We start from the raw sequence: 15,959 nt of genomic DNA, 5'->3' as shown, positions 1-15,959 counted from the left end.
TTATAAACTACTTTGTAAATTAAAGAGATTGTATAAGTTTTTTTTTTATTTGAGTGCATCAAAAAAAAAACTTATAAAAATAAAATAATTTTATTAATTTATGCGTCTGAATTATATAACTTATATACATACCCTTACATCCCCTTGAAAAGCGACAGGCAAAATCTGAATTTATTTTTTATATGGCAAAATTAAATTCGGATTGTGTTTGTCCCTTTTGAAGTGCAAAGAAGTGAAATTGACTATAAAAATACATTTATAATACTACAAGACAAACAAAATAAAAGATATTCGTTCAAATTGGCAACTTATTCTTATAAAAATTCAACTGAGATCAAATACGGAGGCGCATATCAAAATCCGGACAAAGGAAAGGAAATTATTAACATTTTATCATATTATAAGAGAACGAATAAAGTACTGGTCAAAATAATAGCACCTTAACATTTTTAGCAGTTTTGACTACTTGTTTGTTTATTTAGTGTCTACTAATTTTTTATAGAAGGTGTACAAAACATAAAAAACTACAAAATAATAAAAAATTCTAGATTTTTAATTCGAATTTCTATAAAAATTTTGTGTAAGCAGTTTTATAGCTTATTAAATTTTACTATAACACAGTGTAAGCTTATAGTTGCTAAAAATCCCATTGACTTACAATTTTTTTTTTGCCGACTCTGTTGTGAATTTACTTGCATAAAAAAAAAATTATGTAATGTGTAGAGATGTAAAGAAGAGACATTGTGAAGTCTTGCTAAAACCGACATCGATAGTTTTCAAAAACTATCGATAGTGGCGACAGTTTTAACTATCGATACCATCGATATTACCATCGATAGTATCCCAGCTCTATCATGAACCAAAAATACAAGATGACGCGGGCAGGAGAGTAGCCCGTTAGAATCGCATTTAGGAAAAAAGTTTAACGATTTTGACAATAGCCGTTTGTTTACATTTCTTCATTGTTTACAATTTGGTCGTGGCTTTTTACTGCAATTTTCTTCTTTTTCGCCTGTGACAACGTGTGTACACATAAGGTAAAGAATAATTTAACACAACGGCATGATTTATAGAAGAATTTGCATAACAAAAATGATTATTCATGCGTTCAACAATTTCGCGGTTTTCTCCGTTCTCTTCGTTGTTTACTTCTTACAACAAAGATGGCGTCGAGATTTCGGCAGCTAGAAAATAACTTTTTTCGTTCTTTCCTTCCCGCGTGATCTTGTGTCTTTCGTTCATGGAAACTACTTAGTAGAAGTCTGAAATGCGACTATGAATAGAGGTAAATTTTAAGTTGGTACTTAAATTTAAGTTGCAACTTTGTTAGTTTCGACTTAGTTGCTGGACTATGAATACGCACCTATGAATTTCTCCAAGGTTGGAGATATATTTTTTTGGTGTTTATTGGGAGTAAACCAAATGTATCGATACTTACTTATATCGATAATTGTTCATCCTTTTATATGCAACAAAGCGAAAGTAATTTTCAGGCGTTATGTGTGACATACCTTTACAGACACTTGAGTGGAAGATCGACCTATCTAGACAGCCAGTTCTCAGAAAACTTCTTAAAAGCGCCCTATTTTACAATTTGATTGAAAAAATCCCTATCTCAGAAAACTTTTCAAGAACACCCTATTTCAGAATTTAGTTCAAAAACGCTCTATCTCAAATATTTTCAGTTGCGGTACGGCGTTTTGAACCAAACTCTGAAATAAGGCGTTCTTGAAAAATTTTCCGATGGGGCGTTTTCGAACTGGCTGCCGAGATAGCGCGATCTTCCACTCAGCTGTCAATATGTATATTTGTTCATTAGTAACGTTAGAAGAAATACGATTACTCAAAAAAATTCAACCTTTGAAAGGTTGCCACAAAACTTTACGGCTTCAAAGTATTGCTTGCACTTTGCTGGAGTATCACTATGTAAAAATATATCCACACCTAAGATTTTAGCGGTGGCACTGCTTAAAGCAATTATTTTTCATAAAAAATCGAGGCTGTGCAAAGTTTCTTCCTTAGAAAAATATGACCTTCAAGATATAGCACTTGCTCATATCGAGTACTTTTCTTTCGAGTAAAAAAATAGTTGGTATCGAGTAAAAAAATAGTTGGTATCGAAACAAAAGTATCGAGTACATCCTCGTATTTACTTGTATCGGAACAAGGTATGGGTAGTGGGGGGTTGAAATTCGACTTTTTCCGAATTTCGAACATTGTCCAACCATTCGATTATTCGATTCGAAATTTGGTAGTGCAAATTCGATTTTATTCGAACTTTTTCGATTTTTGGTTTGTCCATAGCTAAACGGCTGAGATTGTTGACTTATGCCAAAAATTTCACATCACATTTGACATCAGTGATGAAAACGGAATGTCAATTGCCTTACTCCAAAATTTGACGACAGTCTTTGACATGCACTGTGATATCTAGATTTGATCAGTTTTAATGATGTATGTATTTGACCCCAAGTGAAAAGCTGTTAGTTAATTTTCACATAATGAAAACCAAGTGTTAGATACAGTTTTAAGATCATAAAGCATCTGAAATCATTTTTATTTTTTATGAATTTATTTGTATAGCTGGGATGTGCAACTATTTAAATCAATAAATATATTTCACTCTGAGTTAATACTTAAACATTTATGGTGACGTGCAATAATGGCAATGGTATTAATGTCACTGATATTTACACACAATTAAAAAGTGAGTTAATGCCAATGGCATTTTTACACAGGCCATATTTTCGATGACATAAACACACTTTTATTTTGTGAATTTACGTCTAAATAAAAAAAAAATATTTTTATATCATCACATATTTCACTTTTAGATGGTGAATCAATTCCAAAACGACTTAATGTCAATAGACATTATCTAATTTTTGGCCTTGTGTATTAATGTCATTGGCGCGTATTCATAGTCCAGCAACTAAGTCGAAACTAATAACTTAAATTAAGTACCAACTTTAAATTTACCTCTATTCATAGTCGCATTTCAGACTTCTACTAAGTAGTTTCGACTTAGTTTACGATATAGCAAACGAGTGTGAAAATGTATCAATTTTTCTTTACGATATTTTGGATATTATTAAATAATATCAAGTTTGATCATCAGTTTATGTAATTATTATTTTCATTGTATGATTATGCAAAAGAATAAGGTATAATTTTTTGTTAATTGTGTGAAATAGCCAGAACAACCGCAGTGATGTGAAGTCGATGTTTATCGAAAGCATGCTGTGAAACATACAAATAGTAGATATCTAAATGTTATGCACAAATTTATAGCACTTTCGAACATACTTTTTCGAGTTCGAAACCGTATGCTTTTGACAAACGGCCGTGTTCCTGTCGCTTACTCAGATCCGTATCTATCACGATCAATTCGCACAGAGAAGATAATGTGCAAAAAACCCTACTGAAAAGGGAAAAAGAAATTTTAAACAAAAAGTTCAATACAAAATCTTGAATTGTTTTAACCATACCCGAAAATTTGTTTGTGTATATTTACATTTGTCGGTGCTGTCAATTGAAATATCCTAAATTAAATAGGAACAAAAAACCCACAGAGTTGATCACTATCATATCGATGTTGAATTCGTGCAACATTTCTTTTTCCAAATAATGTAAAATAATAAGTGAAATCTCGATCGGCCATCACTGAACCGCAGCTAGCAACTGCATACGCGAAAAAGCAATGTTGACACATTTTCTCTTTAGACCATGTTCGAATCGTGGAAATTTTGGAAGATCACAGGGTTGCTTTTAGCATTTAGATTCTTAATGCAAAAATGGAGTTGCATTTAATTGCATTTAGGTGACGAATTTTGTATGGATAAATGTACATTTAGAGTAGCATTTAGAGATAAATGTGCTTTTACGCGTAAGCAAAAACAGCCCATTACTTTAAAAGAAGTAGCGTGAAACTGACTTATTATTTGAAAATTTATCTAAATTATTCCAATTATAAAATTGTGTTGTAGCTTTTTTCGAATTGTAATACGCATTTAACTTCATCTTCCGATTAAAATTGATCGATCTTTGTAAATTTTAATTGGAGATTATTCAATATTATCAAAATCACCCTCTACCAACTTAATTTTTACATATTTCGTATGTTTTCACTTAATTTGATAAAATACTTCTTCCTAGTTACGACTTAGTTGCAGCTGCAGCCGAAACTAAATTTTAAGTTGGTACTTAGCCAGAAAAGTCGAAACTAATGTGCTGTTTTGCTTATGGACTGTTTTTGCTTACGCGTAAAAGCACATTTAGCGTATTTAGCTCTAAATGCTACTCTAAATGTACATTTATCCATACAAAATTCGTCACCTAAATGCAACTCCATTTTTGCATTAACAATCTAAATGCTAAAAGCAACCCTGTGATCTTCCAAAATTTCCACGATTCGAACATGCTTTAATGAGAAAAAGTGGCTGTCAGAAAAACGAAACAAGTTAGCGAGTTAATTTTAAGTTGTATATTTAAATTCAAAAACTATGGCTCGCGGCCAGAAATATAAAGCAGACAAATTTTCAGTTTTCGTTCGGCTTCGTTTTACAATTGGTGTTTTTGTCGCGGCTTCTTTGAAAACTAATAACTAGAGCTGACGTTGACAATCGTTTCAAAAGGGAATGGCGTTGCCATTGTGTTGTAATAGAAAATGTCCCTTTGAGTGGCCAGTGTTGCCGACATTCCACGCCCCGTGAATCCTTAAGGGGATTCACTGAACTGGCTGGCAGGTCGACGTAAAGTACTATGGCTCGTGCGAACTTCAACGGTGCGCACTTTTCCATCTTTGCCGGTGAAAACAGTTTCGACGATACCTTTTCGCCACTGGCTCCTCGGCATATTTGAATCGCAAATGATTACAAGTTGCCCAGTCTTCAGTGGTGGCACCTCATTCCTCCACTTAGAGCGTTGCAACAGTTGTGGCAAATATTCCACTGCCCAGCGCTTCCACAATTTGTCTTTCAAATTTAGCGAAATTCTCCATTGCTTTCGCAAGCATATTTTGAATTCTTCTTCGGTCGGCATTTGCGTTGTGTTGAGACACCCCAATAAAAAATGGTTGGGTGTCAGCGGCTCGTCTTCTTCAGCGGTTAGCGGCAAATCAGTCAAAGGGCGGCTGGTTACAATGTTCTCCGCTTCGATGACAACACTACGAAACGTTTCAAGTCGCGGCGCCTCTTCTTGTAGCACCTTTGACAACAAGCGTTTCACGCATTGGACTAATCGTTCCCAACAGCTACCAGCACTTGGATCAGCTGGGCAGTTAAATGTCCACTCAATGCGCTCCTTCGCAATTTGACGTTCAATCTCGGCGACGTCAAATAGTCGATTTTCCTTTGTTAACTCTTTCTGGGCTCCGATAAAGTTGGTTCCATTGTCGCTTCGAATCTTCACAGGCGTGCCTCGACGATTCATAAAATTTCTGAGGCAAATTAGAAATGAATCACTTGGTAAGTCTTCAGCGACTTCTAGGTCAATGGCGCGTGTCGTTAGAAAAGTGAACAAGGCTATCCAGCGCTTTTCACGACGGCGGCCCACAGCTACATAAAATGGTCCACAATAATCAATCCCCGTATAACTAAACGGGCGGAGAAACGGTGTTAAGCGGTCGGGCGGTAATTGACCCATGAGCGGTACATCAGGCTTGGCGCGTGCTATTATGCACGTCGGGCAGTTTCTCTTGGTGCGCTTCAACACAGCGCGTGCATGAGGCACCCAAAAGTTTTGGCGTAGTTCGTTTATAATTAGCTTATCGTTTTGGTAATGCCTCTTTTGATGATAGTGCAACATCAATAGGTGTGTAACCGGATGGTTTTGTGGCATTATGACTGGGCGCCGCGCAGTCATTGGAATACAGTATGCGGCGTCAATTCGTCCTTTGACTCGAAGTATGCCATTATCAATATACGGCGTTAATTGGCTCAAATTATTCGTCTTCGGCAGATTAGATCCAGCGCGCAACATGCGGATTTCTTCAGCATACACCTCGTTGTGTACGATGCGACAGATGGCGTTCCCGGCTTTCGCTAACTCGGTTGCGGCAAGCTCACCTCTTTTATGTTGACCAGGCTGGGTGTTGTGTGCAAATCGCAAAACCCATGCGATTGTTCGCACTAGCTTTAAGTAACAAGAAAATTTAGTAAAATCAATCACAGGCTCACCTAGCTTAATGTTGAGAATTCGGTTGGGTGTCTCCTCAGATTGACAATGCTCAGATGTTAGTGGCACTTCTTTAGGCCACAGCTCCTCTCTTTGGCGAAGAAAGTTAGGACCTAGTGTCCATCGCGTTAGCAATTCAAATTTCGGGGGTGTTGCAATTCGAGTAGCATCATCTGCTACGTTAAATGACGTGGGCAACCAACGCCATTGTGATGGTTCTGTGTTGGAGAGAATTTCGGCAATTCGATGAGCGACAAATTGTTTATATCGGCGCTCAGTTGAACGAATCCAAAGGATGACCGTTTTTGAGTCACTCCAAAATATCGTACGCCTAATACGAATGCTATGGCTATTGACAATTGAAGTCATCAATCGGCAACCCAGTAAGGCAGCTTGTAGTTCTAGTCGTGGGACACTCATACCCTTTGGCGGGGCACATCGTGTTTTAGCAGCAACAAATGCGACGTCAACTTCGCATCCTCTTTGCATGCGCAGATACTCAACGGCAGCATAGGCAGTGGCGCTTGCATCGGCAAAAACATGTAATTCTACATCATCGGCTGATGGTAATAACGGTGAATAACATCTGGGAGTAGAAAATTGTTCCACCCGTTGGAACTCTTTCCACCATGCTGTCCAATAGGCTTGCATTTCATACGGAAGCGGCTCATCCCATGTTATTTGCATCTTCCAGGTTGCTTGTAATAAAAGTTTGGTGTATATCATGAAATTAGCTATGAGTCCAAATGGATCGTAAACCGACATAACGATTCCAAGCATCTCTCGTTTAGTTGGCGGGCGTTTACATTCCAAAACGTCTTTTGGCACTTTATGGAATTTGAAATGGAACTCGAATGTGTCTTTGTTTGTGTTCCAAAACATTCCCAGTATTTTCTCGGTACTATTTCCTCTTTCCAAGTTGAAGCTTTCTCCTTGGACGACTCCATCGTTATTGAGCTTGGCTTCCAAACTTTTGCAATTCGATACGAAGTTTCGAAGTTTAAACCCGGCGGCAGCATTAAAGCGAATGGCTTCTAAAGTAACTTCTTCGGCTTCTTGCGTGCTGTCGAAACTAATGACGAGGTCGTCAACATACGTGTTTTCGATGACAGCGTTTGCGCCCATGGGCATCGCCTCCATATGGCTTTCAGCGTTGACGTTTTTCACGTGCTCAGCGCAGCATGGTGAACACGCGGCACCAAAAATCATCGACACCATTTGGTAAACTCGAATCGGCGTTGAAACGCACCCATTCCTCCATAGGAATCGCTGCGAGTCTTGATCGGCATCGCGTATTCTGACTTGCGAGAACATTTCCTGTATATCGCCCGCTACAGCCACAACACCCTGACGAAACTTAGCGATAATCGTCCAAAGCGGCTGAGCGTGCTCCGGTCCCTTTAGGAGAGCCGAGTTCAGTGATATGTTCGACGTAGCGGCGGCAGCATCGAATACAATGCGAAGCTTATTCGGTTTGCTTGGATTCACCACTCCAAAATGTGGCAAATACCAAGTGGTAGGGCTTTCACGGTTAGCTTCTTCAGGCTCCAACAATCGGGCATATCCCTTCGCGATATATTTGTCGATTTCTCTTCTATAATTGGCGGCAAAGGCGGCATCTCGGGTCATTTTGTTCTCAATGTTGAGCAACCTCTGTTTGGCCATGGCATAACTTTTAGGCAAATTTACATTTTCTTCTCGCCATAGCAGACCAACTTCGTATTGTCTTCCGATGTTTTTTGTTGTTTCAGCAAGAATTTTCTTGGCCCGGGCGTCTGAATCAGATTCGAGCACAATGTCAGCATTTCGTACACGAAAACTGTCGGCAGCAAAATAGTCTTCGACCACCTTTTGTAGCTCCTTAAGCGCTTGACTCTCACGCAGATGAAGTACACGTGGCTCGGCGTTGCTTCGTGAATTAGTAGGACCAAATGCGGTCCAACCTAATTTGGTTAAGGCTGCGATGGGTTTGTATGGCCCATCCTCTACAATATGTTCTGTCACCTCAAGGAAACAGTTATCCAAACCCAACAGCAGAACAGGCTTGACATTATCGTAATTTTTATCGGCAGCGACTTCAAATGTGAATGACCATCTCGACAGAAAGTTTGTGTTGGCAGATTTAGGCTTTTGACTGTGCATATGTTCTTTATATCATACGTTGACGACTTCTCCGCATGACCCTTTATGGCCAAGGCTACTTTACGTGACTTCTCTGTTGTCTTCTTGTCGTCATACCATTGCAGTGTGAGTGGTGCGGCGTTTCCTCTAAGGCCTAGGCTGTTGGCTACCTTCTCCTCCAGTAGCGAAATCGATGACCCTTCGTCAAACATGGCGTAAACGGAAATTCTTCCTAGTGGACCTGACAAAATGACCGGCAATATCTTGAAAAGGTGTGAAAGAGAGCGTTCTTCACGGCAGTTGAGTATGTGCTCCCTTTCTTCGTTGTTTGGCGTGACTGGCTTCGGAGGCTGCTTGGCCTCAGAATGAAGTAATTGATTATGCAGGCGCACGCATCCATTTATGCCACATGGCTTCTTTTTAAAACAATCGGTCAGGCTGTGTCCAACCTGCAAGCACGAAAAACATAAACGGTGACGTTTTACAAATTTCCACTTATCGTCTATATCCAGAGCAGCAAACTGGCGACAACTGCTCAGTTTGTGACTTTGCTGGCATTGCAAACACGGTATATTTGAATTATCAAATGTCATCTCTTTGTTGTGCAAAACTCCCTTTGCACCCAACGCGGCATGTTGGCGATTGCTATTGGCATTAGCTTGACGAAAACCCAACGGTGTCGACGGTTGCGAAAAACGTTGAGCATTTGGCGCATGTATTGGCATCAGACTCACAGCCCTTGCGAGTTCACTGAGCCAAGTCGAAAAGGTCTCCACCGTAGGAAATGGCAAAACGGTGGCAGCAAACTTCGTCCACTCATATTGTTTCGATTGCGGCATTTTGGTCGCTAGTTGATCCAAAAGTGTTGTATTCATTAGGTGGTGTTCACATTTGGCAGATTTAAAGAATGCAACTATGTTGCGCACTCGATTAGAGAAACTCAAAAACAGGCTCAAGGCGATTCTCATAAATGACTGGGAAATTCTTGACTTTATCCAACTGAACCCGTACAAGCATGTCGGGGCGTCCAAAATTGAACTGAAGTTCCTCAATGGCTTTAGGCACATCGTTTGGATAGATAAGAAGCGATGTCGCAGCATTCTTGGCGTCGCCTTTCAACGCTTTATGCAATCGCATCAAATTTTATTTGTTGTTATACCCAAATTCAATAGTCGAATCAGTGAAATTGGCAAAAAATAAAGGCCAATCTTCTGGATTACCATCAAAAGGCAGCAGTGGGTACAGTTTCTCCGCATAGTCCTCAGAAAACGTAAGAGTAGTTGCACGATGCGGCGCTGACAAAGATGTTGACGACGTCAGTAACGGTAATTGTTGTTGTGGCATCCCAAATGTTGCAGGCTGCGGCGGTGGCGCAGTATATGTTGATGTGTGTGACAGAGGCAGAGTATATGCCGTTGACTGCGGCGGTGGCAAATTATATGTTGATGTCTGTTGCAGTGGCAGAGTATATGCCGCTAACTGCGGCGGTGGCGTCGAAAGTGGCACTGGCTGCGGCTGTGGCGTCATTGACGGTTGCGAAAGTGGCAGCTCAGCATTTTGAATATCGTTTCTAGCCTCACTTTCTATTATGGCCCGGAGTTCCTTCATTTCATCCCGGCTGTGGCCAGTCTCTTGGCGAAGCTCATCCACAGATTGGCGTTAAAATGAAATGCTCTGTAGTAATGTAGCTAATTGTGTTTCAGATAAATTGACTTGCGGCTGTGGCGATTGTGCACCTGTTGCACCCTCGTTGTCAGGCAGATTCACTATAGTTGAATCTAACAGGCTTTCCTCCGAACTATTGTCGCTGCTTCCCTCTGGAGCAGCAATATCAATAAGCTTCGATTTGTTACGCGTTATCATCAAGACTCTTGAAAAGCGTATGTTGCAATATGGCGGCTAAAGCAACTACAAACGCTTCACACAACCACGATAAAACAATTGTAAAAACTTATGTCAGAAAAACGAAACAAGGGAGTTAATTTTAAGTTGAATATCTAAATTCAAAAACTATGGCTCGCGGCCAAAAATATAAAGCAGACAAATTTTCAGTTTTCGTTCTTAGACTTCGTTCGGCTTCGTTTTACAATTGGTGTTTTTGTCGCGGCTTCTTTGAAAACTAATAACTAGAGCTGACGTTGAAAATCGTTTCAAAAGGGAATGGCGTTGCCATTGTGTTGTAATAGAAAATGTCCTTTTGAGTGGCCAGTGTTGCCGACAGTGGCAACATTGCTTTTTCGAGTATGCAGTCGCTAGCTGCGTTTCAGTGATCGCCGATCGAGATTTCATTTATTATTTTACATTATTTTGATAAAGAAAAGTTATGCAAATCAAAACATCGATATGATGCTGATAGAAAACTGGATTAAATTGCGATCAACTCTGTTTGCTTTGTTTCCTAATTAAGTGTGGAAATTTCAATTGACAACACCGACAAATGAATATATACACAAACAAATGTTCGGTTATGGTTAAAACAATTCAAGTTTTTGTATTGAATTTTTGGTTTAAAATTTATTTTTTCCTTTTCAGTAGGGTTTTTGCACATTATCTTCTGCGTGAGAATTGATCGTAATAGATACGGATCTGAATAAGCGACTGGAACACGGCTGTTTGTCAAAACCATACGATTTCGAACTCGCGTAAATGTACATTTGCTAAATGCGGTAGCATGAACGCTCATCGAAAACATATGTTCGAAAGTGCTAAACGTTGCATTTTAAATGCAGCAAAAACGCTGCATAAGGCGATTATGAATAGCTTTAGTTGTGACTTAGAATAGTTTCGACTTAGTTGAGTACTAAGGGCCGTTTGCACCATGTCTAGTTAATTCTAACTCCCAGTTAAACATCTTTATCGACGTTATCGACACCCATCATATAACATGTGATCGATAAAGCAGTTAACGTGCTTAACTGAAGGATGTACCTCCAGTTAGCGTTAACTAGACATGGTGCAAACGGCCCTTAATATGACTATGAATATGCGCCATTGACATTATTGCACGTCACCACGTTTATCGAAGTTCAATTGTTCCATTTTCTTGTATATTTTTAATTCAATCACTGCATCGAAAATATTCTTTTTTTTATATACGATGCATCGATGCATCGATGCAATATTTCGTTGCATCAGATCGAAAAAACGTCGATGTATTTTATTGACTTGCATCCCTAATAGGGCGTTAATGCTGAACGTTAAAGCTGCATTTAGCACATTTAGCTCTAATGCTACTCTAAATGTACATTTACTCATACAAAATTCTCTACCTAAATGCAACTAAATGCTATATATTTTTGGCATTAAGAATCTAAATGCCGAATGCAACTCTGTAATCTTCGAAAAAACACCACGATTCGAAGAAAGTGTAGCAAAAAAGAGTGGCAACATCGCTTGTTTGTGTACACTTACATACATATTTGTTTACATTCAGTTTTGCGTATACATACATATATTGTGATATTTGTGCCGTAATTTGCTTCATTTCATTTCATCAAATTTTCTTTGTGATTTTAATTAAATAAATAAGAAAAAATTATTAAAAATATGAAGCGAACGAGATGTCCATGGACCGCAGCAGCAGAGGAGGTGTTTGTGGAGTTGTGGCAGCAAAAAGTGGATGATTTGAGGGGGCCTAGGAAAAACAGCCATGTTTACCAAGAGATGGCGGCTGAAATGCAGATGCAGGGCTATAATGTCAACTCCTCATCAGTTAAAATGAAGATTGACAATCTGACGGCGAAATATAGGTAACTTTAATCCTTTCAAGAAAGAATAAAATAAGTATTTTTGTACGCATTTTTCATAGAAGGGCCAAGACAGCTATGGGAACAACAGGAGGCTCTCCTGCATCATGGCCTTTATATGAGCAGGTGCACCAAATAATTGGTGGCTTCTCAATAAATAATGTAGAGGCTCTAATTGAAGAAAGTTTTGAAGGTAAGTGTCGATGGAAGACATTCAAATACTTTGCTTTTGATGCAAAACTATTTATTACATTTTATCTTAATCTATGTGCATAAATTGTAAAAATTCAGTTTCAGCTATCGCCGTTATCACCATTGCCGTCTAGTTCGTCCTCAGCATCCGACAAATCTGGAAGAAAAAAACAAATGGATCGGTTAGTGACGGTCTGCGAAAGCCTCCAGTCCAATTTTTCGGAAGCTATGGATAAATTTTCCAAATCAAACGAAGAATTGGTGGAACTTGAAAAAGCAAAACTGATGGCAATGCAGGAGCTGCAGAAAGACGCGAAAAGACTGACGGATGGTGTTTTAGATTTTTTAAATAGATTTTAAGGAATAGTATGTAATGTCTTGTGAATTCAATAATTTTTTTACACATTTAATAGATTATAAGCAAATAGTATGTAAAATCTAATGAAGTGAACTGTTTTTTTATAGATTTTAGAATTACTCTTTAAGAAAATGGAATCAAATATGTTGTGATTTTTTTTTTTTTTGATGTTAAGAAAGTAGTAGCCATGATACAATAATTTTTAGAAGGTAGTTTCACTTCAAAATTTTTGACATAAACCGTGTCTGTGGCAAACGAGCAATGTGGCCACTGCTACGATATAGAACTTGGGGATTACCGCTTGTTATTTTAGATATTTTTTAACAGATCATGTAAAGATTTATATGTTTCATAACTGATCACTTAATTTTTAATATAAATATACTTATTTTATACATACATTTTTGCCACTGCTAATCACATGAATAAAAATCATAAAAATGAAAATATGACAGCAATATTTCTTGTTTATAATGGATTAGATTCATCGCACACCACGGACTTTATCGGCGGCCAATTTAGATGTGCTCGCTAGTCTTTCCATTGCACCACAACCTATTGGTCAGAGCGATTAAGCTGGTGTAATGTGCGCACCTCCATACATCTTCATGTACATATTTCAAGAGAGCCCTATCATTTAAATAGGCGGCCGATAAAGTCTGTGGTGTGCGGTGGCTCTTATAGCTGTGTCCTTACATCTATTCCGTTAATTTTTTATGAAGAAAATTATTACAAAATATTCGAAAATTTCTCTACTTACATGTTTGGCTTTTCTTTCTTTTATTTTTCCAACGTCAAAAGCTGGATTTTTTTTTTTGAAAAAGTTGGTACAACAAAAAATACGAAACACGTTTTCTGTCAGATAGCTAACATGGCCGATAAGAAGAAGAAGTGAAACTACCTTCTAAAAATTATTGTATCATGGTAGTAGCCTAGATTTTGTGATATGAACCTCTTTATTTGCAATGTAATATACAGTGCCGAACAGAAGTATTGGCACAGTGAATTTTTCGCAATATATGCAAAGTTCTTTATTCTAATTTATTTTCGATAATTTTTTGTAAAAATATTGTTCATTTTACACCAGAAAATATAATAATAAAGTCTCTCAACTTTGTGCAAAACTCAGGAAAATTCATAAAATTTGCACACTAATTAGCAACTTTTTATTCAACGCGATTTTGTAGCAACTTTAAACTTACACTTTGTTATACTAAATTTGAATGGGCTATAAAACTGCATACTTTGAATTTTTTTAAAAATCTTAATAAAAAGTTGCAAATCAGTGTGCAAATTTAAAGAATTTTCCTGAGTTTTGCACAAAGTTTAGAGATTTTATTATTACGTTTTCTGGTGTAAAAGGAACTATATTTTTGTAAAAAATTATCGAAAATAAATTAGAATAAAAAACTTTGCATATATGGCGAAAAATTCACTGTGCCAATACTTTTGTTCGCCACTGTACATATGTATGTATATTTCCTTTTTTGATTGACATTTTTTATTTTATAAACCGAATGAAGGCACTTTGGCTTTATATTAAGATGAAAAAATGAAACTGAAATAAATGTGATAATAACGTACTGAAGTATGAAGTGAAAGCATTCCTTATTGATTCAGCTTCTGTTAGGCTTTGGTGCAAATCCGCGGATTGTGGTTGCCTTCTACTGCTGTCGTTAGCGTTCTGCTCAGTTAGCCAAGAAAGTGAAACTTGGTCATTTTCCGCTATCAGAAAGTTGTGCAAGGCACAAGTTTTTATAATGGAATTCGCATTGTCAATTCTGTTATCAAAGCCTTTTCCAATTCGACGAAACCTATAATTGTACATACACATGCATGTAGGTTATTCTTTTAAGTGTTTTTATTTAAAATCCAGTTTTATGTTGCTTAATTGCCTTACTTTCAGTTGTCCAAAAGCATTTTCAACGACTACGTGATTTCGAAAGTTGATAATTGAAAGTTTTTTGCGCTGGTGTTTTATCCAAACTGAATGGAAAAGGTTTCATTAGATATTTAAAAAAACGAAAAGCGGAGTCTCCAAGAATGACAACTGGTATATCAAAGTTTCCTAATTTTGTGCTCATTGAGTTCAGAAGCGAACATTTATCTAGCTCTCTCTTTAAGCTGGACTTTTCAAAGATTTTGGAATCATTGCATCGTCCGGGACTGCCAACGTTTATATACAGAAAACGATATCTTAAAAAGAAACGAAAAAATATATGCACTGCGACGTCTTATTCGTATAAACATGCAAGTAAAAGTTCGTGTATAATACCTTGCGTCAACAAGAGCTAGTAAAACTGTCGAATACCATCCTTTATAGTTGATATAATCTACTGCTTCTTCCGTTCTAGGTCGAATTTCTATGTGGCATCCATCTTAAAAATATTATATGTAGCTGTTTATACACAGTTTTACAATTTTAGAAAAAGCTTACCAAGCGCTCCCAAACATTGAGGGAATCCAATGCTTTTAAAACCATCAACACACTCTTCAATGGTCCCGTTTCCCAAGCATATAGAATTCTGGAAGTTGGTTTTTTTCTTTTTAATGTGATCCAGAAAGCTACACAATTTCTGGAAAGCCCGTCTTTTCAATCTAAAGTTTTGCTTGAAGAAATCATTTCCGCAGCATTGAAACTCGACTTCCCAAAACGTGCTAGCTCGATTCTGGAAAATTAAGTACATATATACGTAAATATACATAAAACATATACTTTATTGTTTTGGTACCTCTTGCCTCGCACAGGTTCTTTCGTTAGTAGGAAGTTCCAAGTGGATGTACTCCCAAATGACTACTTGCACGTTTTTGTACAAGAACAGACAGAACATTAACTAAATGCGGCACCGTGAACACTCTTCGAAAAACCAATATTCGAAATTGATAAATGTGCTTTTAAATGTCAGCATGAACGCTGCATTAGGCAAATATGGTGCCGCACACAAGCATGCCAAATTTAGTCAGAAAGAAGAAAGTTGCAGAGTTGCTTTTTTTGAAAATTAATACTACGTTCAAATTGACGAGCTAAACATGTTAAATGGGGTTGAACCAGTTAAATGAACAAAACATGTTCATGAACAAGTTAAATCGCATGCAATTCTTGTTGGAAAATTGAACCAGTTAAATCATTTAACTCGTTTGAAAACCAGTTCAGCGTACAGTTGTATCAGAAAGCTTTCTGCTCCGGCCAATCAGAAAGACCCAAAAGCTTTCATTTGACACGCCAACATTCAAAAAATTTATATTCTGAAAAATATTAAAAATTAAAAATTATCAAAAAATATTAAAATTATATGCATGTCTGCCCCGCCAAAAAATAGGCAAAGGCGGTAATTAGTTATTGCCCATGAGGTCTCACCGTACGCAGA

The 15,959-nt window shown here is 37.6% G+C and overlaps 3 protein-coding genes across 4 annotated transcripts; 1 reads left to right on the top strand and 2 right to left on the bottom strand.

The window, feature by feature from the left end:
- Positions 1-4,716: 4,716 nt before the first annotated feature.
- Positions 4,717-9,134, bottom strand: LOC118749700. Its single transcript, XM_036484493.1, has 2 exons — positions 8,335-9,134; positions 4,717-8,269 (listed from the first exon to the last, which is right to left on the bottom strand). Exons 1-2 carry the CDS (start codon positions 9,132-9,134, stop codon positions 4,717-4,719), a joined length of 4,353 nt encoding a protein of 1,450 aa, XP_036340386.1.
- Positions 9,135-11,811: 2,677 nt separating this feature from the next.
- LOC118749709 (myb/SANT-like DNA-binding domain-containing protein 1) lies at positions 11,812-12,613 on the top strand. Its single transcript, XM_036484499.1, has 3 exons — positions 11,812-12,044; positions 12,104-12,234; positions 12,333-12,613. The coding sequence occupies exons 1-3, from the start codon at positions 11,842-11,844 to the stop codon at positions 12,365-12,367; spliced, it is 369 nt and encodes a 122-aa protein (XP_036340392.1). The 5' UTR covers positions 11,812-11,841; the 3' UTR covers positions 12,368-12,613.
- On the bottom strand, positions 12,272-15,532 carry LOC118749708. Of its 2 annotated transcripts, XR_004994268.1 has the most exons (6): positions 15,324-15,532; positions 15,029-15,260; positions 14,867-14,969; positions 14,492-14,787; positions 14,176-14,405; positions 12,272-12,390 (listed from the first exon to the last, which is right to left on the bottom strand). XR_004994268.1 is itself a non-coding variant. In XM_036484498.1 (5 exons), the coding sequence occupies exons 1-4, from the start codon at positions 15,420-15,422 to the stop codon at positions 14,514-14,516; spliced, it is 708 nt and encodes a 235-aa protein (XP_036340391.1). In that variant the 5' UTR covers positions 15,423-15,532; the 3' UTR covers positions 14,036-14,405; positions 14,492-14,513. The 2 variants fall into 2 exon arrangements, 1 of the variants encoding a protein (XP_036340391.1); XM_036484498.1 differs by lacking the exon at positions 12,272-12,390 and having other exon boundaries at positions 14,036-14,405.
- Positions 15,533-15,959: the final 427 nt, after the last annotated feature.

Source organism: Rhagoletis pomonella, unplaced genomic scaffold (genome assembly GCF_013731165.1).
Source record: "Rhagoletis pomonella isolate Grant_MI unplaced genomic scaffold, Rhpom_1.0 Rhpom_scaffold_00035, whole genome shotgun sequence".
Lineage (NCBI taxonomy): Eukaryota > Metazoa > Arthropoda > Insecta > Diptera > Tephritidae > Rhagoletis > Rhagoletis pomonella.
The sequence above is the reverse complement of the archived record's forward strand: the minus strand, read 5'-3'. Positions and strand labels throughout refer to the sequence as shown.